Here is a 25,333-nt window from a genome sequence, read left to right as displayed (position 1 = left end):
AACGACAGTGATACAAAACAAGAACGAAACTTTATTTAATTTTGTTCCCCACTTGTGTTAAACAAGCTCATCATATCACATTCTTCATCAAATGGAGACAAGCTTCAAGCAAGCAACTCAGAGGTGCACAACAGAAAGGCACGAAACTGTCGAGGGGGAGTGGACGAACGTACGGAACCGAGTGTCAGTTTAAATAAAATGTTGAATTTAGACGTATCTCTCGTGGTCTTCATCGGGGTCTCACTCTGAACAATTTAATAAATCAAGAGCAAATTCAAAATCGAAAGTTTGATTCTGGTTTTGTTGGTTAAATTTAAACCATGCTAAAGAGATTCAGCCACGAGATCCATTTGTTTGGCTTGTGAAGTCACATGGGATTATAAAAAGGAACGACATTAAAATCAATTTACCAAAATACTCAAAAGTGAATGTTTTTTTTTAGAAGAATTGTACATTTAAAGAAAGTAAGTCCTAAATCTTCCTGACAGGAGGGACGGAAACAAACAGCTAACATCAAACAAAAACAATAAAAGTGGTCCCAAGTAAAGTGTCGTGATGAGTTAGTGTCCCTTTCCTCAAGCAAAAAATGAAGTGATACATGTGCAACAGTAGGTTCATTTAGCTGTTAATTTATGTCACATGATGGTTAAAGAAAACATGAAAACAGTGGCGTCTGGGATGTGAACGACAATAGTGTATCCTATTAGCTTGCTCGTACATTCACGTCATCAAAAATCAATGTCATTCATTCTATACAAGAGAGTAATTTACACATATACTATTGTACAGCACAGAAACCGAGAGGGAAAAGCCTCTCTGGGGTTTGGAGGGAGGAGGGAGGGCTCTCTGAGGAGGAGGAGGAGGAGGAGGAGGAGGTGGAGGAGGTGGAGGAGGAGGTGGACGGCTACTCACAGCCAGAAGTTTTTAATTTTTCAAAACATGCAATCTACAATCAAACGATGCAATATTGATCATAAATGTTTTGGTACTTGCTTCAGTCATTGGCATCAAAGCAAAAAAAACAAAAAAAGAAAAGAAAAAGAAAAAGAAAAAAAGAAAACTGAGGAAAACAATCGGGGTGGCTTGCTGGGATAAATTTCAAACTGTTTTACGAGAAATAAGCTAAAGGTTATTTTGAGGGAGACAGAAAGAAGCAGGAATCTGGGAAGCTTCTGATGCACTGAAGTGGTCGGGAAGGTGTTTTTTTTTGTTTTTTTTTTAAAGAGCTGTGAGGGCTGAGAGGAGGAAGAAGAAGAAGCAGCAGGGGGGGTTAGATTATACAGACTGGTAGCCAGTGCGACTCTTCCTCCGGCCAATCAGGTAAGAGATAAGCACAAGGATGATTAGGAAGCTCAGTGCCACGCCCACTGCAATTGGCACCAAAAAGCTCAAATCAGAGTCCAGGAAGCATTCCTCAGCTGACAGACAGAGAGACAGACAGACAGACAGCAGGTTAGTGTTTTAGTCAGCAGAAAACCAGATTTAGGAATTATAAACTCCATAAAGAGGAAAAAGAAGCAGAGCAGCAAGAAAACGAGATCAGAGCCTGGAAAAAAAGTGGAACGATCCGGTGAATGTAGTGTAAATTAGACGTAAAGTGTTAAGGCACAAACAGGAAGTCACACACCTGGTTATTGCTTATTATTTCAGATGAACATTAAAGGTCCCGTATTATCAGCACTTTCAGGCTCATGCTTTTATTTTGGCATGACTGCAGGATCTTTATTCATCCACTGTCTGAGCGCTCCTGTCTCTTTAAGAGCTCCCTAGTCTGCTCTGATTGGTCAGTTCTCACAGGCCTGAGCAGGCACCGCCCACTGCATTTACTGGTGATTCCTGGCAGCTCGTTTCAAGGCGTATTTAATGAATATTTTCTCCGCTGAGTGTTTTGATACTTTCACAGTATTTAAATATCAACGATCTGCTTTTAAAATCAAACGAGTCATGGACGTATTACTTTGTACAATATGGGACCTTTAATTTCAGGCAGCATGAACAGAAGACATTCTTAAAGGAGTAGTCTGACATGTTGGGAAACATGAGAACTTTGGCACTCTGTTAGCCTAGCTTAGCTTAGCATAAAGACAGGAAACGGTTCACTAATCATCAAGTTAAATGTGCACTAACTATGTAAGAAGGCAAATTTGCATTTTTCCCCAAAGTGTCAAACTTCTCCTTCATGAATACAGTCAGGCAGACGTGGCAACATTAATAAAACACAATTATTCAAAGGCAGCGTGGCGAAACACTTATTATCCCTTGTAAAGCCTTAAGATCGATAGGAGGGAAGTTTAACTAGAAGGACTCGTAGCCAGCGGCCATGTTTCTCTTTCTCCCGATGAAATAGGCCAGCAGAACGATAACAATGAGAACAAGCAGGGCAACTCCGACAGCTATGGGAACAAGGAAGCTGTCTGCATCAGCCTGGCATTCCTCAGCTAGACGAGAGTGAAGAGAGTGAAGAGAGCAGAGAGGTGAATGTCTCAGGCTGAATGGAAGACTTTAAAACAAAAACAACAGTCATGGTTAATGCATGAACACCTGACAGGAAGAAACTCCCAAGTCATTTTGAAAAAAGGAATAAACATTAACTCAGAGTTTCCAGGGCAGCACTGCAATTTTATTTCCATAAATCCTAAAATACTAAACAAAAAAAAAAAAAAAAGAAGAAGAAGAAGAAAAAAGCTCCACATCAGTCTGACACACAATTTGAATTCCACTTCATCAGCGCAAACAGCGTGAGAGAATGGAGACGAGATCAGCGGTCATTTGTATCCACATAAAACACATAACTGATCTTTAACATGACGGTCTTGCAGCACAAATTCCCTTTGCTGAAACACGTGTTGTGCAATGTTATCAACTACTGAAGGGAAACTGAATCATGAGCCAAATTCAAGTTACCAAAAGCAGGTATCTTAACAGTATAGCTGAGTCTACGTAATGTACAGAACTTAAAGTTTCCATTAAGTAAGGCACAGTTGTCGTGATGATGAACATGTTAGATGATTTATTGAGAACACGGAGGATTAACCTTGAGAAAACATTTATAGCAGTGCTGCAAAACCATCTCGATACTTGAGGCAACTGAGTTCGTACAAAGCTGAAATACACACGACAGCAACAATCACAAGCACAAAAAAAAGAGAAAAAAAAAAATCAAAATCAAAAGCCAATATTTGATTCATAGCTATTATTCAAAAACACTTGTACAACATCCCGCCAAAGCAACTTAAAAAAAAGCATCATTTCTAATCATTCTAGTCGTATTCAGTGAAGCTGACTGCCTGCGTTGTTCCAGTCCAGAGGAGGTGGAGCAAAGCTAGCAGGAACCAACACTCTGCTCGGTTTAAGCAACGACACACAGCTACCAGCACGTCACACTGGCTTTCTACCCTACAAACACACTTTCTGAGGCCGGCCTTCGTCCCTGACACTGCATCTCTGCAACGTGCACTGATTCCCTGACTAACGCGCTCCTGAAAACTTCCGTCTGACATGAAAATACAATTCTCTCGCTACAATTCTGCTGATTTCGCGCAAGATTATTTTGCAGATTTTAGGTGGATTTAGCAGGTTTTTTTTTTTTTTAAATCAATCTGATGACGAGTGTGGCGTTAGTTTGCTTTTGTGATCACTGTTGAAAGATATTAATCCAATTCCACCTACAACCAGTTTTGTAATCATAAAGACTGAAAACAGGGAAAAACACCCAGTCAGATTGGTTTCTATTGAACAGCGCCAGGCTAACATTTCCACGCTTTGTGCTAAGCTAAGCTAACCTGGCTGTAGCTTCATATTCAAAACAGACATGAGAGATGTTAATCCTCTAATCCAACTACAAAAATGTCTTAATTAGTAACATAATGAAACTGTACTTGAATAAATATGGCCATATTTTCATCCAATTTTCAAAGATTTCAGGAGCTTTAACGTCCCCTGATGCAGCTGCAGTCCTCAGAGCTCAGACCAAACTGAGGCCCAAACACAGGAGAGATAACGTGACGACAGTCTCAACATAATGCATACATGTAAAGAGCGCCTTAGTGCATTTATATGTGTATATCCCCGTTTCAGAATTATCTGTGCTGAAAGTGAACATCTACACAAAGTCTCCCTTTTCTAAACCTAATGCCGTAACGTATTATACAAGAATTAACACAGTCGACGTTTCTGTTCAGATTTATTCTCTGACTGAAAATGTAAGAGACCTTTTAGACGGCAGACATTTTGACGTGGTGGAGCGGGAGAGGCACGGGTGTAGTTCATGACACCACTGTTGACTTCATCTTTAAAGTCATGGTTGATGTCATTATCTCCACTTGGACTTCAACTGCTTGTGTCGAACTGTCTGCCACTAAAAAGGTCTTTTAATGCTTCAACAACAAACGCTTTGATGCCACATACTTTAAACGATTGGCGCCACATAATCAAGACGAGTAATTCCGATGTTTCTCCTGCTCTACAGGGCAAAAGCATATTTCTTTTGAGAATTTTCTGGCTGGAACAGACCTTCATCCTCGTTAATGAGTATGTGGGATCAGAGAGAGAAGGGTGACTGATACATCTTCCTTTGATTTGTGAGCGACATCATTGTTCTGTAACGTCCTGATATAAATGAAATAATTACGGGGATGAAATGCCAAAACCATAAAAAGAAAATAAAAAAACTAAAATGTGCACAAAGATTAAGTAATGACAAGAGAAAAAAAATAAAAGGGAATGTCAGGGGAGAAAGTGCAGGATCCAACTGTGACACGTGTTGTGCTTAAAATGTTCATGTCAAGAGTTTTTTTTTTTTTTTTTAATAAATGTCCAACTGCAAGAACTGTATTGTTTACTGAGTGTCACTTTTCATCTGATTGTAATGACTTCTTCAGTTTTTTTTTTGTTTTTTTTTTTAAAAAGGTTGTGTGGATCTTGCACTTGCTTATTAACAACAAAAAAACACAACAAAAAGGAAATGACAACACATCCAGAAAACAACAAAAGAGAAACAGACATTGGGGGCAGACAAGTTTGGTCCTTGAGAGAAACACCAAACTTTCCAGTTAAACATGGATTTTCACTCTTCTTTGTTCTCATTAAAGACCTTTTAGGCTTCTTCAATACAAACAAAAAGTAAAATCCATTTTTCTGACAGCAGCCAATTTCTTTCTTTTAAAAAAAAAAAAACTGCATCTCATGTTTTCCCAGCAGGCACTTTAGTTCAGATTTTGACTCTTGAATCTTTAAGTTATTTGCCAATTAAACATGGACATGAAACCCAAGGACCAGGCTCGGGAACCCCGTGATATTTTGAAGATCGATTGCAAAGTGGATTTAAAGGGTCTGATATCCAACATAAGTCTTTCTTCGACCAATCACGTAAGCAATCACTACAATGAGAATCAAGCCAGCCAGAGCAGCGCCAACAATGATTGGGATTAAGATGCTGGTGTCATCCATTGAACATTCATGGGCTGCAGATAAAAAGAGAGTCAGTCAACAAATGGAACAGAGATTTTTTTTGATTAACAAGAATCAAGATTGAAGCAGCCGGACAGAAGTTAAGATTATGTGCAACAGTTGGGCTGCCAACAAATTCTCAAAATGTTTTTTTTTTCCCATTTAAATCTTTCACATAACACTGTGCTGATCTGAATCAACATCTCAGGCATGACAGATGATGCCCATTATTCAAATGAAGAGACTCTGCAGAAGGTCATTAAGAAGTGATCAGGAAAATGGACATTAACTGGACTTCCAAAGGAGATGATCTTGGGATTGGGCCAGATTAGAAATGGTACTTTCGCTTTCTTTTATGTCTATTTTTCTCGTCTCTGCGTTTGTTCTCGTGAAACAACAGAGACCTTCACCTCTTTAAAATAGACTTGTGATGTGGGGTCATGAGGAGGCAAGCCCTCAGTTTAGAGTGACACAGGCGAAAAGGGTTGGGCGGTGCTGATTTAAAGTACGTATCATCAAATGTTTTCATGTGGTTGAGGTAAACAGCACTAGTTATGACTCAAAATGGGTGTCAGAAGTCTGCAATTACTTTTTTTTTAGCACCAAATGAATCCTGTCAGTGTTGCATTGTGATGTGCAGTGCAAAGTTTCATATCAAACTGTTAATCACACATCTAAATCAGGTATTTTACTAAAGGTCAGCTGATTGTCTTACAAGCCAGCAGATGACATAAACTGTGTCATGTTTGGCTGCACTCCAGCTCTTACTTAATAAATACAATGTAGTGTTTGATGTTTCCTGAAGCAAGAGAGCTCCAACGGCATTTGACACAAATGTAAATTCACCTGACAACACATTTAATAACTTATCAATTGTATTTATACTTTTACTAGTCTCTACAAATGGTAAAATACTAAATTGGACTTTTGATTAAACCAAAATGTGTTTGTCAATGGTGCAAAACTACAGTTCAAAACACAACATGAAAATCATCTTCCTCATCACGTCTCCAGTCATCGGCTAGAACAACGAGATCCTGCAGACTCTACGTTTGAAACTGTTTGTTCAGCGCCGGGTCAGTGGACTGTGTTTGAAGAGACATGAAAGAAGAACCTACCTGTACTGAAACTATCCTTCTTCACTCCAAAGGGCTGAACGTGAAGGTCGAAGGTGTAGATGCTGAGCAGGCCTGTGATGGTGTTGTTCTGCTCCTTGTTGCACATGTAGGAGCTGCCGACACTCGCCTCCCACAGACTCAGGCTGCTGTTGGCCTCAGTGAACGGCACACCTGAAGAAAAACACACACACACACACACACACATATATATAGAATAAAGAGACAACATTCACTTGTTTCTCAGCGTGTGTGTGTGTGTGTGTGTGTGTGTGCGCGTGCGTGTGTGGTGCCTGGTGTTTGTGGGTAGTTAAGATTCTTCTGATTACCAGAGCTCGTCTTTCCGGTGACATTCAGAGCATGCAGGCGGAATTTCTTTGCGTCCTGTTGGAAGGAAAAAAACACATTATCTTCATAGAAGTTCTCTGAATTAGGTTTAACAAAAACATCTAGGATATAAGCATTTCCTCTCCCTCTTTTTTTGTCATGTGTGATACTGTCCACGAATGTTTCACATGTTGTTGCATCAGGTCTAGTTTTGTGAAGTCACATAATGATAATAACCATGTTTACAGTGCTATTAAACATCCTCTAATTCCGTCACCACCCAGGGGTAGGAAACAAGAGCAAAGATTGAAAGATTGTGTTGAAAGTAATTATGATTTCATTTCCGCAATTCGTGACATGAGGGAAAAACATAAAACAAGTCAGGACAAACCCATCCTGAAACTGGTTTACACACACTGGACTATATATTAAAGAGTCTGAAGTGAAGGTGAGATCACAGAGTGCTGCTCTGTTGGGAAAAAAGCCAAACAGTCACAAGACAGGCCGCACTCATGGGACAGTTGATCTTTCAAGTTTGGCTGAGCTGATGTTGAAAAGTTGATTAGAAAAGTTTAAAACTGCAAAGTAATATTATGTGTATAGAGCTTGGTAAGAATGATTAATATCTTGTGCAGACACACAGAACAGGAAGTCATTATCTTACTTGCAACAACCCCAAGCCTTCACCAGCTGTCATTTGCAAATGATCTGAACCCGATAAAAGCAGTTTTAACAGGGGTCACACACTGTGACGCTATGACACTATGAAACAGAACCACCGACTGTAGCTGGAGAATGAAAAATGTGTTTGTTTGTTTTAAGATATCTGCAATAAATATTCAGTTTCTGACTTAAAAAAAGAGGTTAGAACAAGCCTTCTTTGGCAAATCTACAGTCAAAACAACTTCATTTCTACCTTCACAATACCAAATAACTTCTGGATGTGAGAGAATGATACTGATAGGACACAGAATTGAAATGCTGTTGCACAAGAGAGAAAACTGGTGGAGACAAACGATTCTTCTTTTTTTATCTTTACTTAATTGATTAATTTAAAACATCCATCAACAACTATCTACATAAATACTCTACATGTTGCAAATCATCCTCAGGCTCTCCTGGATGTTCAGTTTTGTTTTCAGTTTTGCAGTAGATCAACACGATTCTGCACGGTATCATTCATTTGTTTTTACATTAATTCTTGGGAGAAAATCCATGAAATGAACAGGGAAAAGAGGAAAACATAAAACATTATATTGCTGAGGACTTACATTGAGGAAAGTGAAGGAGAAGTTCATTGTGCTCGACAGCAACACCAGCTCACTGCTGTTGACTCCACATGATCCAGAGACGGTGGTGCCATTAGGCTCAAAGTTCATCTCCTCATATTTCTGTGGCCGAGAGAAGAGAAAGTGAATCAAATCAGCGAAAGACTACAGGAGACGATCTGTACATCAAGATTTTAGATTATAATTCTGTTTACGGTTTACATACATCTCCTTGCTTCAAGCTGATCCGCAGGCCAAAATATGCAAGCAGACACACTGTGCTGCCATTGTCATTCTTGAGGCTGTAGTTCCCAGTGGCGGGTGGAGGCAGGGTGGGGGTTGGTGTAGTAGTCGGTGTGGTGGTCGGTTTGGTGGTCGTGGCGGGCGCTGCAGTGGTAGGACTGGCGGTGGGTACATCAGCAGCACAAGAGGTAACTGTGAGGAGAAAAACAGATGATAAGTAAGAACAGGAGAGACATCAACAGGCAGGATGAGATGTGACGCTGCATCTTTACTCACTCTGCTCACTCTTGCTGCCATTATTGACGAAAGCCTGAATGAGCACGTCGAACAGTGTCTGATTGACCGAAACGTCCTCGAGCATGTCGTTGCTTTTGCAGGAGTAGCAGGTGTCCAAGCCAATGTCTGTGATGTGAGGCTTCACAGTAGAAGTCTTGGTGTCTGGAAGAAATTCAAAAACACATCAGCATCAGTACGAGCCCTTCAGTCTGTGTGTGTACGTTTGGTTTGTGCTGTGAGGTGCAGAAGTTACCATTGTTCAAAGAATTAGGGAAGAGAGTTGTGTCGCTGAGGTTGTAGGTGAAGGCGATGGAGTCCACTTGGTACATTTTATCCGTGACGGTGAAGTTCATGCTCCAGGAGTGTCCCTCTCCGAAATTAAGTTTCAGCAATGAGCTTTTGTCATTGCACTCACTTCCAACTGTTGTGACATTAGCAGGAAGTTCGAACTCAGCCGTTGCACTCTAAGAAAGAGCAAAATGTGACTTTATTGAACACGATCATACAAGTTTGATGCTAAAGTGTCAAAAGGAGCCAAGCTGATTTCAAGCATCTGATAGAACAAAGCTGCAATGTGATATTTTTAGGCTAGATGGTTAAACACACACAATGTATATCCAGTTATTTCACCTTAAAAGCACTAAATACATGCTAGTCAGAAGTAAATAAGTGAAAAATCACAATATTTTTGACAAAATACAAAGATATTAAGGGGGTCAAGCAAGTATAAGAACAAGGAGAACAGGTTCAGAAGATTACATCACTTTACTGGAATGCAGCCTTTAAAGGCATGAAAAGACAACAGTGATGCCATGTGACAACATCCAACATCAGACAATATGTGGTCTCAGATCACGAGAATGACACAAACTTGCCCAGTCACATGTCAAACTAGCCGTTTCTCATCGGTTAAAACATCTCACCTGTAGACATTAGTATAACTCTAGCAATATCGGGTATGATAGACAGCTAATATGATAAATACAATACAAGTTATAACATTTCTCAAAACTATTATAAACACATTTCTGTGAGCTGCACAACAACTCACAAGTGAAAAGACAGGACAATCGCAGGATGTGCACCAGGAAAACTCTCTAACTGAAATGCTGAGTAAGAAGAATCTCATTGCTTTGTAGTGACTTCTCTCATTTCCCTTTTCCATGATGACATTTACTTCCACAAGAGTGTGACAGTCATGCTGTTGAGTTGGCCTGATAACGCAGGAGCTGCTCTCCTGAAGAGGCAAAGTAATTTAAGAGGATATTGTGCAGCCTGACGTACGTTCTTCTTTTGTTATGCATTGACTGTTTTAATCTGCATTGTAAAATGTCATGGGGTGAGCTGAAAAGCACATTTATTACTATGTACTAAACACAGTTGTTCCTGGTTGAACGTTTTATAGTCAGAGACGAAGGTCAGTCGCTCACCTTATTACCAGCGATGTCATATGAGACCGAGAAGTTGACCATTAAATTAGCATAGAGGCATAACTTGTCTTGATCTTTGACCTCCACCTCAACACCATGAGACAGCTGGAAGACTGGAAAGATAAAGAAAAGAAACACATGAACCCAAGTTGACTGAAGTGGACAACATGAAAACATTTACAATCTTGTTTTCAGCCAAAGCCTCCGACTCCGAGACACTGTATAGAATTTAACGGAAGAGAGGTTGAAGTCCATTCAGATCTACTACGTGGTTTTGACATTATGCGTTGTCATCACCTAAACAGCAGCTGACCATAAGTAACATTACCTGAATATAGTGTTGTGAATAAAAGTAAAGACATCTAGTTAAGATATCGCTTTGGGAGAAGTGAAAGGAACCAACACGAACAGTACGGTACTTGAGTTCAAGATATTTAATTGTCATTGTACTATTCTGCAAAACAGCAACACTACAAAAATACCAGGCCGTTAAGAAAAGAATATTTGAAAAAGGGCAATATTAAAAAATATCTAATAATAATGAAAGCAGCATATGTCTAAAAGTATCTCAGAATATCAAAAGTACAATTAGAAGAAAATGATACACATCAATGTGTATATATATACCGTATACATACAAGTATAGATGGATATATACACACACATGCGCTCCTTATAGCTGCTATCCTTATTTTTATTCTGCATTCTCGGTTTTACTTTTATTACTGTATAATAAAAGTGAAATCGTCGAACAAACGTAGTGCATTAAAAAAATCACTATGTCCGTCCAAGGTGAAGTGGGAAGGAAGAATAAAGCAGCAGAAAATGGGAACACTCAATTAAATACAAGCACTTTAAACTAAAATGTACTTAATTACATTATATCACTGCCTTAAAAAAGCACCTGGTATGAACTCAGACGGAGACATTATGTGATAATGTGTGATAAAGACATTTGCATTGAGACACAGCTGACATTCCCTGATGGGTTCATGAAACCTGACACCCCGTCTGAGCGCATCCGAGTTCAACTTTCCAAAAAATCTGCCTTTTGTTGCTTGACCAATAAAATACAAACAGAACCGGGCCTGATATAAGAGAAACTGTTAGCTGTCACACTCAAAACAATGATTTACCGTCGAGTGACTTGTTATTTTTGAAAGCTAATCTCCAGCAGCTAGTCAACAACAGAGGACTTTTACAGTTAATTCCTCGTTTTAAAACGCTCCTCTGAATTCACTGGCGATAATGTTTCTAGCAAATGGCCGTGTGGCTTTTCAAAGTCTGTCGCTTTGGAGTCACAATCGCTTCATCTTTGGGTGTTTTGACGCCTGTTAGCTTGTTTGCTAAACCACATAGCGTTAGCTTTACGGTAATTCGTCCTACTTCTTATGTCACGTGCCGTTTTACTGTAAACTGAAAGCCTTAGCTAAGATGATGCTAACGCTAGCTTTTACCAATTGCTACCCCAATGTTAGCGCTTAATGTTGTGCCAATGCATCAATTTTAATCTCACAACCTTAATGTGTGTGTGGTTACTGTTATATAACATGCATCAGCGAGGCAATCTTCAGATTTTAGCATCAACTTAAACTTTAGCTTCACAACAAGCATTATCCAACCGCCAAGCTAACGGCTAAGTTAGCTAACTAGTAACGTTAACTGGCCAACTCATGACCAATTGGAAATATAACGCTGAAGAAAGCTTGACAGCTCCTTCCAGTGCACAGTGTGGGTGTTATATGTTGCCATGAACAGATAAATAGCACTTGTGCGGGGAAATATAATTTCTGAAGCCGCATACAGAGACTTAGCGGTGACCAAGTGTGATGTTGTTGACGTAGGTAACAATTAGCAATCGAGCTAGCTGCCGCTAGCAAAACATCACGACTACACGAACCCGCTCCTCGATTGAACGCCGGGCGGTGGTTCAGTAAATCCCCCCCACAAAACCCCCTATTGTCTATAAATTTCAGTCAGTTTGCAAGTAAGATCTATTGTTAAAGTCTATTTTGCAGAGCAGCAATTTAGCTACCTGGAGCACAAAAGCACCAGGCCCGGGGGTGTTCAATAAGTTTAATCGCGTCACTTTCCAGAAAAAAAAACAGCTCGCATTTTTTTTCTCTCACCGTTAGCGAATGAATTCAAGACAAACAGAGGTTATGATACATACCGATTCCACAGGCGAGGAATAAAACAAATGCAGCACGTCGGTACATGATCGCACACCAGTTCGGAGTGTCAAGCTAGCGAGGAGAAGACGAAAGAAAACCCGGACAGGAGCGCTCACTCAGCGGTGTTTGTGATGAAGCTGTGCCGCCGCCGCCGACTGTACCAGGAAATGAAAGTCATATGACTGAGCGGTGTGTCAGACCCCAGAGGAGGTGTGGACACAGGCTGCCTGTACACCTCTCTACCATTTTATAGAGGTAATTATTGTACTGCAAAGCATTTTCAAACCTCCTGAGAATCACTGCTCACCTCACTTGTGGGGCAGATTTCATACAAGGCAGTGAAATGTGTGTTTCAGTGGTTAATAAAAGAAAAAAAAACCCGATTGAAACAGTTATTTTAATCTGTAGCAATAAATCTAACAGACTCATACAAACAAGGGCATGTCTAATCAATCATATTGTTCCTCATGTTGAGGCAATCCACTCCCATTCCCATCCCACCTTCCCCCCCGACTTTTCAGCAAGGCCCCCCACAGGGAGACATACAAAAAAAATATATATATATAGTGTATGTGTGTGGTGTGACACCAAGGAAGATGTGGAAATGGGCTCTGATGTCGTTGTGCTTTTAGGATCACTTTTCTAAAGGGTTAACAAAAGCCTAAAAAGCAGTTGACGGTCAGATGAGAGCAGTTGAAATGTCACTTTTTGTGTGTTAAGTATGTACAAAAACATACAAAGACAGAGTAAACGAGAAACTTAAATGCATATACTTGTACAACTGATTTTTTTTTTTCTTAGCAGCTTGAATATATCCTATAACAAAAGAAGTGCTCCACTTTTTTTTTTTTTTTTGGCACAAACTCTGCTTTGAACGCTATGTGTGTTCATAATCACAGCTTTATCAGACGGCTACAAGGCCTTTAAAAGTTGTAAAACTTTGCTGCAGGATCTCACACATTTGACACAGGTATTCCCCCCCACAAATAGTCAATTCCCCGCCATGAATGTAAGTCCAATAGTCCCACATTTGACACCGACTGAAGAAAAACAAGCATCAGTTTAATTTTTTTCGATTCCTTTTCTTTCCAACGTTGTGGTACATTTAGAGCATTAAGTGTGTGTCAGCATTTGCTTGGGATACCGAGTGAACAAAAAGAAAAAAAAAAAAAAAAGTCACTTGATAACAAAGAGCATATTGATTCAAACTGGACAAAAAAAAAAATCTAAGTTTGAAAATAAATATTTTTCCTCTCCATTTAAAAGAAAAAAAAAAAAAAAAAAAAGAGCAAACGGAGCAATATCTGTGTGTCTTCTTTGTTTGTCCACCGTCGCCCAACTCTCTCAGAGGCACTGAGAAACATGGACAATATTCTCTTTTTAAATGAACATGCAGTCCACAGGATCACAAGACCCCTGACATAAAAATCCTGTGGAGCAGTATCCATTCACTTGTCGGTCGCTGGGTTGAAGATGATAATGGTTAACGTCCACTGGAGCAAAAGATTTAGAGACCGATCCCCCCTCAGCCTGTCTGGACCATCCGTATCTCTTCGTCCTTTGTCACTTTTTTCTTTTTCTAAGCCACGTAGTTGTACTGGTTGGAGTTCTCCTTGTCACGCTCCATATAGTCCCTGTCAATAAGAGACTCTATCCTCTTCTTCAAGTCAGCAGGCTGAAAGAGAAGAGTGCAGAGAGGAGGTGGAGGTCAACACGTGAGGCATGCCGGTTATTTTTACACTCTGAGGTGTGATGAGGAAATCACAGTGAAGAGCTGATTCATGTGAGCCGTGTTACTTCCCCAAGGTAACAAATGTCAGTTCAGATATTATCCTGGTACATTTGTTTCAAATCCACCTTTATTTTAACTCTCCAACAGCACTGTCAGCTAATGGAGTGAGTAACGTGTTAGTAGTGACAGTGCTTCTATAAAATAAGACCAAAAACATTTCACTTAACTGAGACTGTTTACCAAAACAACAGCTAATTTAATTAAAATGATAGAAAAACAAGAATATGTTGTTCGATATGAGCTTGTTGCACATACCAATGTATTTATCAGTCAATGAGCAACAAAAAGCAGAAAAGAAATTTATAGAAAAGTCACAGGATCAAAAAAAATATGAGAATTGTTAAATTATTATTATTATTTGCATTTGTTTTGAACATAATAAATGTTTTTAACTCATTAAATTAATTAATAGTTATATCAGTTAAACCATTTCGAAATAGTTCAGTTAAACAGTTTAATGAATTTAGAAGGAATTTTAAGCTAACATGGAGTTTTTCTGCTGACTCATGTTATGCCAGCATGATTCAGCAAAGCTTCTTGTTATGTCACAGAATGCTTATACAAACTTGAGGAGTCCACAACAGCCCAAGTGCACAATGTCATCAAAGCAAAGGGGGAAAAGTAACGAGTAACTAAAATATTCATGACATTTTTCAAAGATTTCACTTTTCATGCTGATGTCATCATTAATGATTTGAATTAAAACACTATTAAATTCTAAACAAATGTAAAATAGACATATTTTAACGACTGGTTTCTACTGTGTGTCTGAGTGCATTTATAAACAGTCTCCTTCCTTTTGTTTTATCCACAACAAACTACATATTGTGAAAGATAATTTGATTTGATCTTAATTTCTGTATCTGTTGGCCTATAATCTTATAATGTTTCTATTATTCATACAGTCTAAATGTTATATAACTGCTGTGACCCTGCACAGGATAAAGCACACACAGAAAACAGGTGGATTGTAACACAACAACAGATTTTGAGGGTGAAACTATTGATAATTTAAAATACAAAAATTGATCCCAAAAAAGTGGGTACACTGCATAAAACATGAATAAAACAAATTGTGGTAACTTGCCAAGTCTGTCTAGAGTATACCAAGCAGAATATATTTAATGTTTTGCCTCATCAAGTTCCCTGGTTATATAAATACTTAAACAAGTTGGGACAGGAGCAACAAAAGTTGAGGAGGGATAAAAAACCCCAAACACCTGTTTGGAACATTACACATGTTAACTGGAGATATGTGATAGTATCACGGGTAAGAAAGGGGCATCATCCTTTCACCACTTTGTGAAACAAATGACTGTATAAAAAGATATTACTACATGGGCTCAGGAACACTCTGTAAACCCATTTTGTTTGTTTGCTTTTATTTACATTTTAAAAAGCGTCCCAACTTCTGTGGAATCAGGGTTGTAATGTCAATGCAACATAAAGTGATTCAGTGTTATGTGATAATCACCTTGACGGGGAACTTGAGCTGGTTGTACACTTCAGACATCAAGAGATTATGGCTCAGAGTCTTCCTCATCTTCATGATTCGCACAATGGCAGCATCAATCTGATACTGGCGATCCTGAAAGACCCTTTCTGTGGTGCTGGCTTGCTCCTCCACCTGAGAGAAAATCAGTCAAAATAAATCCCCAATACCTCAAAAGAGCTGGAAGTGAGGAATCTACTACAACATAATGCTTTTACCGTTTCTTTCATCTGGATCTGGTTTATTTTGATCCTAAAGAGCTTGTGTTTGAAGTCGTCATTGCAAGAAAACTTGTCTCCGTCCTCCACATCTTTGCTTTTTGGGATTTTGGTGAGGACACGTGCTTTTCCACAAGCGAGTGACTGCAGTGTCCGGCGAAGTTCACTGTCCTCTGTGAACAGACACACAGACAGCGTGTTACATCAGTGGTACTGCATCATGAGTACCTGACCAACCTGATTTCTTCCTAACCTACTTCAAGTGATCATACAGACCTATTCCTGTCGCCAGCTTGATCTCCTCCAGGGTGAACTCCTCTCCTTCGTTAAACATCAGTAGCACAAGTGTTTGGAAAAGTGACACCTGCAGCTCCTTCTTGCCCTTTTGTAAGAAAAATAATCAAAGTAAACAATTAAAATTAAGCGTCATGAGAGAGCAAAACACACCTGAGCACTCTTTTGGTCATCTACCTCTTTAAATTCAGCTTTTAACACACAATGGCCGAGCGTTGATTGCCACTGCAGCTTCCTGCCACTGTGTTTGCCCAGGTAGAAAGTCTTGAAGATCTCTTGCAGTCGCACCATCTGGACAAAGATAACAGCGTCATTACAAAGCAACACTCAACAGATTTATAGCACCGCAGGTTAGAAAAAGAACGCGCTCTGAAATTTCAATATTTGCTCAGCACTAACCTCCGGAGGAAGGTGCACTTCCATCGGGACGTACGTTGGCCAGTAACCCATCGTGAGGATGTTCACCGTCAGCTCAATGTTGCCAGGAATGTTTTGGCACTGCATATACTATAAAAACACAAAACAAGAAAACACGTGATATCCACCTGCCACCTCCTGCACTAATTTATGGACTTAAGGGGCTGTGTGGGAGATTATATTACAGGTGCCAGTGAACTGAAGAAATACGATCCTGGAGGCCCAGTCTGAAGAATATGGATGAAAACTAAGCTTGATTAGCAAAATCCCATGGTGGTCATAATCAGGAGATAAAATATCATAATAAGGATGAAAAAAGTCATAGTTATGTCTCAAAAAGCCAAAATGTATCTCGTAATTTTGCTCTACAATAATTATGAGTTACTACAGTTCTTTTCTTTTCTTTTTCTTTTTTTTTTAATTTAACTGGGACACAACTGCCATAATAAGACAAAAAATGAAAAATTCACCTCCTTGGCAAAATCTAAAAATGTAAAGCTGTACTAACAGAGTAAGCACTCATAATGAAGTAAACCTGACTTCTGTTGTTTCCTCTCTCCTCACATCTAACAAAGTCATTAAAAATCAGAGGTAAACACTGGAATAATATAAGAATATAATCCCCCCAAAACTCATGTTTTTCATTACACTTACCACCGTGGCAATCAATTTATATTTAGTTGTGACAACTTCAAGTTATTCTAAAATTATTAATAGTTAATAGACAGTTTTCATTTTATTTTGACGTAGTATAAAACTCATGTCACATGGATATTCTTATAGCTGAACACATTACTGCTGTTCTTACCTGTTTGAACTGCACCATGATGTCTTTCGAAAGCTCCATATCCTTGAACATCCCCTCCAGCTTGCTTGTGAACGCTGCTCCACATTCTGAAATAACACCAAAAAGGTCACGAGTCAGTGTGCGTTCAGGGTCAAGATTTCCTCCCTGTCGCTGTGTGTGAAGAAGTGACACTGTGATGGATTAAACTGACCGTGTTTCAGCTTCGACAGCATTGATTTTTCAGCATCCACAGAGGCGCTTTTTCCAACCAGCAACCTCTTGGCCAGATCCTTCTTGTAAAAGGCCTCAAAAACATCTTTTCCTACAAGGACAAGACATCAATACATGAAGAACAACCACACAGGAGAGAACATCTATAACTGAAACAGGTGTGATCGTAAATATTACCATAGATGAATCTAAAGATAATCATGATCTTATCCAGCATCTTCTCCAGCTCTTCATCTGTCGCCTCTTTGTTTCCGGCTCTTAGCTTCGAATCCACGTGTTTTGCTGTAAAAGATGTATTTATAGAAAATGTTATTTCATGATTATGATTAGATAACTTTTTATGCTTATTAACAGACAGTGCAACTGCAGCTATGAATGGGAAAAATGCTACAGACCTATGAGCTCTGCTGGTTTATTTGGCCGTTTGTTGATGAACGTTTCGAAAGCCTCCTTCATGGCGTTGACAAACTTCTCGTTTTTCATGAAGCAGATGTCGATGATGTGATCTACCTTGTCCTTAAAGTCCAGCAACTCTTGCACCATTGTTTTGTCTTTTTCTGGATTGATAACGATTGTACTTCCAAAAGCCTGGACATCGATTTTTTTAGACAATGAAAAACAGTTAGTAACAGAATACGTAGAGCAAATCATCGTGGATCATCTTCAAACTTTCTATAACTGTTATCATACCTTTATGTACTCTATCCAGTGTTGCAGGAGGACCTGAACGCCACCTCGCACTCGACTGAAGAGCTGATAGAGAAGAGACAGATCCTGAATTCTGTTCTCATCCAGCAGGTGAGTCAACCCTGGAAGATAGGACAACAGGAACACAGACGTCACAACTCTGGCTGCGTCATATTTACAAGACACAGACGTTTAAGTCAATCATTATTGTTATGTACCTTTCTGCAGAGTAGCTGTCAGATGTTCACCCAGCAGCTGCTTCTCCACAGTAGCGATGAGAGGTTTTCTGAGCGGGAGAAAACAGCTCAGGTTACAAAATCAGTCTTTGAGAGTGCTGAGTTACAAACTGGACACTGCAGTTTTAACACTCACTGTGTGCTCTGGTCTAGATATGTGATGACTCTGTCTGCCTCCTCCTCCAAGCGTTTGTTGACATGATGTAGATATTCTGGTACCTACAGAATAAAAGAGGGGAAATCAGTGATCATAAACTTTATACCATATTGTGATCTTTTATTATAAACTGCCTGAAAAGATACATGGGTCAGCTTTAATATGTTAAAGAAAAGTACATATGTGCCTTAAGAGACTGCTTTTCTCCAATACAGCTGAATCCTGAATAGAGCTTATTTTTTTAAACCTAGAATACAAAGCTCCTCACATTAAGCAGTAAATAAAGATAGAAAATATTTAGATAAAGTGAAGTACTTATAGATAGCAAAAGACATTAATGGGACCAGAATAAAATAGATAAAACAAATTGTAATAAAAAATGCATAAAAGAGACAGTTCAGGGTTAACAATCCTACAATACTCAAGGTCATAGTACACGGTATACACTCAGTTTATTAGGTACCTCTAGCTGAAAACATTGCCGTCTAACACAACTAGTGTTTATTCAAGTGTATGGTCACTTCAGAGGATGGAGGTCAGTGCTGTTGTGCTCTATTACATGGTACAGGAGGGTGTTTCTGTTATGTAACCTACTGTCACTGCTATGAATGAGGTTAAAAGGAACAGACACTTGTCAAAAAAAGTTTAAATGAAAATTTCACATTGCAACCCCCCTGAAGGTCAGATTTATTGCAGGCCCTTTGTATTAGAATGTATTATTTTAAGCGAGGTGCGCTTAATTAACTGGCAACTGAGTGTAAAAGCCTGGAGAGGAACTGGAGTTTATGCAACCTTTACAATGACAAGAGCCTGGGAGATACAGTGTCACATTTCATTTCAGTCTAAGAATTGAAGCGCAGAATGTAACAAGGAAAAGCAGTTGCCAATATATAAATGAAGCTGTTGTTATAACCGTCTGATAAATGTAAATGAGCTGCTTTCTTTGTAGAATGTTTCTGACTTTAATTCAAGGTGCAGTACGGAAGAATTGGCCACTCCAAACAGAAAGGAGGTAGCATATCACCACAGTAACTGCTAAGTGCTGCCAGCTGTAGCTTCCATTAGCTATTTAGCTCAGTGAGCTGTGCAGTTAGTGGTCCGGACTGGGAGCTTGCAGTTGTATGATGAGACAGGACAGGATGGGGATATCTGATATCTCATTACCATTGAGATAACATTACCATTCTGATTCATGGAGCCATTTACTTGAAAAGCTAAACCTTGATAATGTTTATAATACAGTGTTGTCGTGTGAACATCTATATGCAAAGTTAGCTTTTACTGGTAGTGTTCAGAAATTCTTTTTTAAGCCACGGTTTCTCATAAAGAAACACCAATTTCACTTTTACAGACACAGCACACACACATTTTGACAACCTCAAACAAAGCTGAGACAATAAATCATGTCTGAATCCAACGTGTCAACAAGTGAACAAAGCTGATATACTTGTTGTCAGGCTTTTACTTTTGAGACAAGGAAAAAAACCTTCTCTCACAAAACACCTTTTATTGTTGCTGTACTGCGTTCCAATCACATGAAATGATGGATATGTTGGTGTTTTTGAGCTTCTCTGATGGATGTTGTTTAGTTTGGACTGCTGTGTTTGATTGCTGTTCAAACAGAGAGGCTGTGTCATTCTGAGATCCTAAAAATCAGGACCTGATGTTGCAATTCATGTTTTAGATGTGTTAATATTTGCGCCAAGACATTCCAGTACAGACACTGGACGTAGACGCCGTGTAATTGTTGGCCAGCTATTCAGTGAAATAAGAAAAATACAACAACAAAATTGGCCTTTAGTATGAAGGTCATATAAATCACCTCTCTCTCTTGCATCAGCCTCTGTCCCTCAGCTGCATACAGGCGATTAGTTTCCTCCAGAAAGCGATGCTCAAAGGAGTCTTGATAAATCTGTCAATGACGGAGAGAACACAAGTTTCATTAAAGTAATTTGTCAACAGGAGACTGACAACTCATCACATCGCACCCCTGAGCAGGCCACAGTCTCAGACAACACCGCTGCCAAAACCACAATTCTCATGAAGTGATGAAGAGATCCAGACATTCAAATACAGATTTATGTGTGGATCATAATTCAGATATTAATGGTGTGTTACCTGCAGGTCGGAGAGCATGCTCAGCAGGCTCCTCAGCAGACTGCGGTCTATCGCCTCCCCGTTCCGCTCCCTCTCGACGAGCAGAAGGATCCCGTCGATGGTTTTACTCTGAACCTTCAGATCACTGATGATGTAGAACCTGAACAGCTCCAGACCCATGTCCCTGCAGACAAGAGCAGCTCCCTCAACACCCACTTTCAACAGAAATCAGCCTCACACCACATGTAGAACCTTTGACAACAGTGATCACTCACCAGATTGATGGCAGCATTGAATTTTGTAAAACGTAGGTGCGGTCCAAAAACAAAAATATACTTCTAATCATGATCTGTGAAACAATGACAAACATCCATGGTTAGAAATAAGCACTAAAGACACTTTGTTTTACCATTTCCTTGTTGGACTAAAATCAAAGAGGCACTGAGGCCATGAAACGTCTTTGTGATGTTGAGGGAAATAATCACGATCTTGCATTGGTTCTGAGACTTTAAACTTCTTTCTATCCCAAATATCACCGTCATCTCTGTTGGTCCCAGGTGACAAGCTGACAGATTGGAACTACGATCCAAATTTCCACACAGACAGTGACCTTTTCTGTTGAAACTGACATTTGTTTTGATGTTTGATGTTCTTCTTTGTGGTGTTTACAGATGGGGAGCTCTTGCATATGCATAAGATAGTGATATTTGGAAAACTGTCTTTTAACCAGAGAGTATGAGACCAACGCAGACGCTAACTGAGCTGCATTATGACATGCATAGGAGCCAACATGCCTGAACCATACAAAGAGGTTAAAATTCAGAAAAAGGCTTAATTTTTAGTTGAGTGCTCAATATTTTGATGAATGTGGCTCAACAGGAAGTCACACAGTTACATACAAAATATGATGGTATCCATAACATAACAAAACACTCTTGGAGCGTGCTACTTTTTTCTACAGCCCGACCAATACTTGATTTTGCCTAAATTAGGGGGTTTCCCACACAGACTTTAGTATATTTGCTTTTACTTTATTTTTTATCCATCTCCGAGAGCGAAGCCTCGATGTTCTGATGTTATTCACTGCCACACTAGTTTTGATCCACTACATAATTAACAACAAGCTTTATCCACATATGGCTCATCTGCAGTTGTAAAAACAGAATAAAGGGTGAAAACATCCTAAACGTGAGGTGTGCTTTTTGTACAACTTCATAAAACGTAGTGCCATTAAAGAAATTCAACAAAGCGGACGCTTACAGGGAGAGGGAAACAGAAAGAGGCGAGTGCCCTGCCATGAATCAGGCTGAAATACGCATTTTTTAAAAACATGTCTCAAATAAATCCAACAACGCATCAGTGAACCTCCCCTTTAAACTTTAAACTTTGATTACAAACCAGGATGCATGGAAGTGAGGTTATGTTAGCAGGCTTTCATCAGACAACACAATAACTATATGAGGTAATAAAGTTATAAAACATACCATTTGTCTGCAGTGATCTTGCCAGCACTTGTCAATTTTCTTTAGGAAAAGCACACTGTCCAGGGCATCCGTAGGGACAATGTTAAGGCAAATGGTTGGCATTCATTCAAGCTACTTACTGTAATATGACAACATGTCAAACAGAGATGAAAGATAAAACAGAGTCTGTAAAAGGATATTCTCTGAATTGATCGATCTGTGCCTTGATGTGGTCTTCACACACGGCCCTCAGCTGTTTGTAAAGCTTGGCAGATATCTTATGGGAGCACAGGTTCTCAACAGCCTGAGGGGACAGAAACAACCAAAGCGTCAGAGAGGGAATCCTTTAATGCATCAGCGAAGAGAAGTCAACAGGCCGGCAGTGATACCTGGTAGAGCTCCTCTAGATTGTACTTGATTGAAGTGCTGTTCTGAATGGCCTCCACCGCCTCCTTCAGCTTCTGCCAGGTCTCCTGCGTGTAATTCTCAGGCAATTTGGGCTTTTCTGCATTCAAAACAAAACACAAACGGCTCTGATAACACTGAACGACAAACAGTGGACCTAAACATTATGCTGTGTCACCAGAGCTATTTTAAAACTGCTGTGTCTGTTCCTTCTTAAAAGTAGAGGGATAAAGATTTTGGTTACTTTAGTAGAAAGATATGATCTATTCGTGGGTGGTATTATGCACCTTTTAATGACTGAAAACTACAAACTACATTCTTATTGCTGGCTCTTTTACCTTAAATATTTTTTTGCTTGGCTGCAATTTTTTTTCTTGTTCTCATGTGTTTCTTGATAAGGAGATAAGTTCTCAATAAATCTAGGTAAATATAGCTGAACTCAGCATCACAACAATAACAATCTGGATATCATCCAAAACTGCTGAATTACCTATCAAATATCCAAACTACTTTTCAAAGCAAGTTAAACCAGTCTCAGTTAAATTACTTTTGGAAAACATGAATTTGAGGGCGACAATATCAAGACATCAAACCTATAACAGCAACAATTCATCAACTAGCTGTCAACTATTAAATGAATCCACAACTATTTTTAAACAAATTATCATGCAAGTATTTTTTTAAGAAAAAAAGGGTAAAAAAGTCCCAATTGCAACTTCTTAAATGTGATTTTCTTCATACGACTTCACAAAAACATGACAAACTGCATTCATTAGTCTTATTCGCAGAATTTATGTGCCAGTTTTAGCTACGTTAAAGGAGCAAAGAGTGCCTCTGCTTTACTAACTGAACAAGTCTCACTAATATTGATGCTAAAAATTTCCTCCGACTGACCTAAAACTCATCCTTATTTCAGCACATCACTGTTACCAAGGCGACTAACCAAAGAAATGTGTAATTTTATCAGGATTTATGACATCTTTAAACACATTTCTGATATCAATTATTGGTCCTTTTTATTATCGGGGCAGATACTTAGTATTTTTTCAGATTATGAGTATCAGTGTTTTGGGGTTTTTTTTGCATCTCAGCAGATCATCACTGAATAATCTGAATTTGCAAACCAGTAGCTAAAGTGATCAACACATGTAGTGGAGTGAAAGTATTAAAATTTAAAGTATGACATGACTTGTACATAAGTACAGTAATTGAGTAGATTGGTTACTTTCTCAACTTTGCTTCCTGTAAATGTATATCGATTCCAATTACTGGTCTCTTGGATTATCAATAATCAGTATGAGCAAAAAACATATGGGTCTCCCCTCTAATAATCAGTGTCACTGATAGAATTACCCATAGTTCACTGTCTCATCCCAGTTTATAATAGTTAAGCTTTTAAGCAGTAATACAGCCTTTAGGAGCAAGTTAATACTATTCAAAACAATCAAGTGCCCACTAAAGACACAGTCACAGCAGAGCATGAGGACTTGTTAGCAGTTGAGTCTAAGTTGTCTATCGCTGTCAATGGATGCTCTGCAGCTCTAATGACTTTCGTCCCACCGGCGGATCTGCTACCTTTGAAGTTCTTGATGACTAGTTTCTTGGCAGCACCGGGTTTACTGTTGGAAAAGGTTCCGGAGCCTGCGGTTTTCGTCAGTCCGTTCGCATGGTGTCCCACGCCACCGGCCAGGAACACGGCTTTGCTTTTGTTATTGGAGCACGAAGCAGCAGCAGCAGCAGCCTCCTCAGCCATTTTCACATCCAGCCCAATGAAATCCACCGAGTCCTCGAACCTCAACTTCTTCTGGATGTGCAGCGGAGTGGGAGAGCAGGAGGAGGAGGAGGAAGAAGAAGAGGAGGAGGAGGAGGAGGAGGAATTCAGGGTCTTGGGAGGCGAAGAGGAGATCGTGTCAGTAGTGTCTTCCCTCTCTGAGCCGTTTATTTTCCTCTTCTTCGGAGATGTGATGTTGCCGCTCTCGTTTTTGACATCAGTAGCCGCTGGTCTAGCCTCCTGGGTTGGCGGTGGTGGGGGATTAGGGGAAGATAAACCTGTTGGAAACATGAAAAAACGGGAATACTAATTCTTAACAGCCAGTCTTCTGATCCGAAACTTCCAGGCTTGCCGTGGAGGAGGTTGAGCTCAGTGTCCCCGAGAGCTGTTAGCTATCTTAACACGGACGGGTTTCCCACAAGTCCTTTATCCGGTACTAAAAAAAAATATACACACACACTATAAAATAAAACTACTGAGCTCCACTTGAGAATCTAGCCGTGTCTCTTTCTTGTTATTGCTGGCAGGAGAAGAAAGATGGTCGGCTATTGCTTCCTCTTTTTGCCTCGCTTGTCTAACCCGCGTTGTGTTGGTCGTCCAGTGAGGGCGGTTACGTGAAGCGGCCGTTGAAGAAAATTATTTACAGGAGAAATGTTTCTATGGCGGCAGAAACGAGGCTCACATGATATTAACACGGACGCTGGTTAACACGGGAGAAATTCCGCTCATAAAAGCTAGTCGGTGACCCCACCGGAAGTACTTTGTACAAAAGTACTTTTTGCACAAGCGTGTTTTTTTTTTTTTTTTTTTCATGTGCCGACTGTTATGTTGTAACCGTCCTGGGCACAAGATGGCGCCACGTCAACGTCATGGACACAAGAGAGGGATGACTTTACCACACTTAACTTGACAATCTCACTTCTGTTTTTTTGTTTTTTGTTTTTTTCTTAAATATTATTGTTTGTTTGTTTTTTATGTATTTTATTTTATTTTTTATTTACTTGT

At 39.5% G+C, this 25,333-nt stretch overlaps 2 protein-coding genes across 4 annotated transcripts; both read right to left on the bottom strand.

Moving 5' to 3' along the window:
• Positions 1-18: 18 nt before the first annotated feature.
• Positions 19-12,482, bottom strand: lamp2 (lysosomal-associated membrane protein 2). Of its 3 annotated transcripts, none has more exons than XM_037076169.1 (9): positions 12,281-12,481; positions 10,108-10,220; positions 8,931-9,141; positions 8,678-8,839; positions 8,385-8,593; positions 8,162-8,281; positions 6,893-6,947; positions 6,567-6,737; positions 19-1,418 (listed from the first exon to the last, which is right to left on the bottom strand). In XM_037076169.1, exons 1-9 carry the CDS (start codon positions 12,324-12,326, stop codon positions 1,276-1,278), a joined length of 1,230 nt encoding a protein of 409 aa, XP_036932064.1. In that variant the 5' UTR covers positions 12,327-12,481; the 3' UTR covers positions 19-1,275. The 3 variants fall into 3 exon arrangements, with proteins under 3 accessions (XP_036932064.1, XP_036932063.1, XP_036932065.1); XM_037076168.1 differs by lacking the exon at positions 19-1,418 and adding an exon at positions 1,604-2,438 and having other exon boundaries at positions 12,281-12,482; XM_037076170.1 differs by lacking the exon at positions 19-1,418 and adding an exon at positions 2,982-5,462 and having other exon boundaries at positions 12,281-12,482.
• Positions 12,483-13,028: 546 nt separating this feature from the next.
• cul4b (cullin 4B) lies at positions 13,029-25,182 on the bottom strand. Its single transcript, XM_037076167.1, has 20 exons — positions 24,133-25,182; positions 22,542-22,657; positions 22,353-22,456; positions 22,174-22,243; positions 20,965-21,038; positions 20,711-20,873; positions 20,415-20,504; positions 18,572-18,654; positions 18,418-18,485; positions 18,203-18,321; positions 17,908-18,100; positions 17,690-17,794; positions 17,493-17,603; positions 17,303-17,388; positions 16,477-16,584; positions 16,255-16,368; positions 16,060-16,165; positions 15,784-15,956; positions 15,548-15,700; positions 13,029-13,956 (listed from the first exon to the last, which is right to left on the bottom strand). The coding sequence occupies exons 1-20, from the start codon at positions 24,617-24,619 to the stop codon at positions 13,861-13,863; spliced, it is 2,619 nt and encodes an 872-aa protein (XP_036932062.1). The 5' UTR covers positions 24,620-25,182; the 3' UTR covers positions 13,029-13,860.
• Between the last annotated feature and the right edge of the window lie 151 nt (positions 25,183-25,333).

Source organism: Acanthopagrus latus, chromosome 18 (genome assembly GCF_904848185.1).
Source record: "Acanthopagrus latus isolate v.2019 chromosome 18, fAcaLat1.1, whole genome shotgun sequence".
In the NCBI taxonomy this organism is placed as follows: domain Eukaryota; kingdom Metazoa; phylum Chordata; class Actinopteri; order Spariformes; family Sparidae; genus Acanthopagrus; species Acanthopagrus latus.
This window is presented reverse-complemented; position numbering and strand designations above follow the sequence as displayed.

Coding starts and splice junctions, on each gene's coding strand:
- cul4b (XM_037076167.1), bottom strand. CDS start 24,619: ATGTTTCCAACAGGTTTATCTTCCCCTAATCCCCCACCACCGCCAACC. Junction 16,166..16,254: donor TAAAAGCTGAATTTAAAGAG/GTAGATGACCAA, acceptor TTCTTACAAAAG/GGCAAGAAGGAGCTGCAGGT. Junction 15,701..15,783: donor AGATCCAGATGAAAGAAACG/GTAAAAGCATTA, acceptor ATTTTCTCTCAG/GTGGAGGAGCAAGCCAGCAC.
- lamp2 (XM_037076168.1), bottom strand. CDS start 12,326: ATGTACCGACGTGCTGCATTTGTTTTATTCCTCGCCTGTGGAATCG. Junction 8,594..8,677: donor TGGCAGCAAGAGTGAGCAGA/GTGAGTAAAGAT, acceptor TTCTCCTCACAG/TTACCTCTTGTGCTGCTGAT. Junction 6,948..8,161: donor TCTCCTTCACTTTCCTCAAT/GTAAGTCCTCAG, acceptor TCCTTCCAACAG/GACGCAAAGAAATTCCGCCT.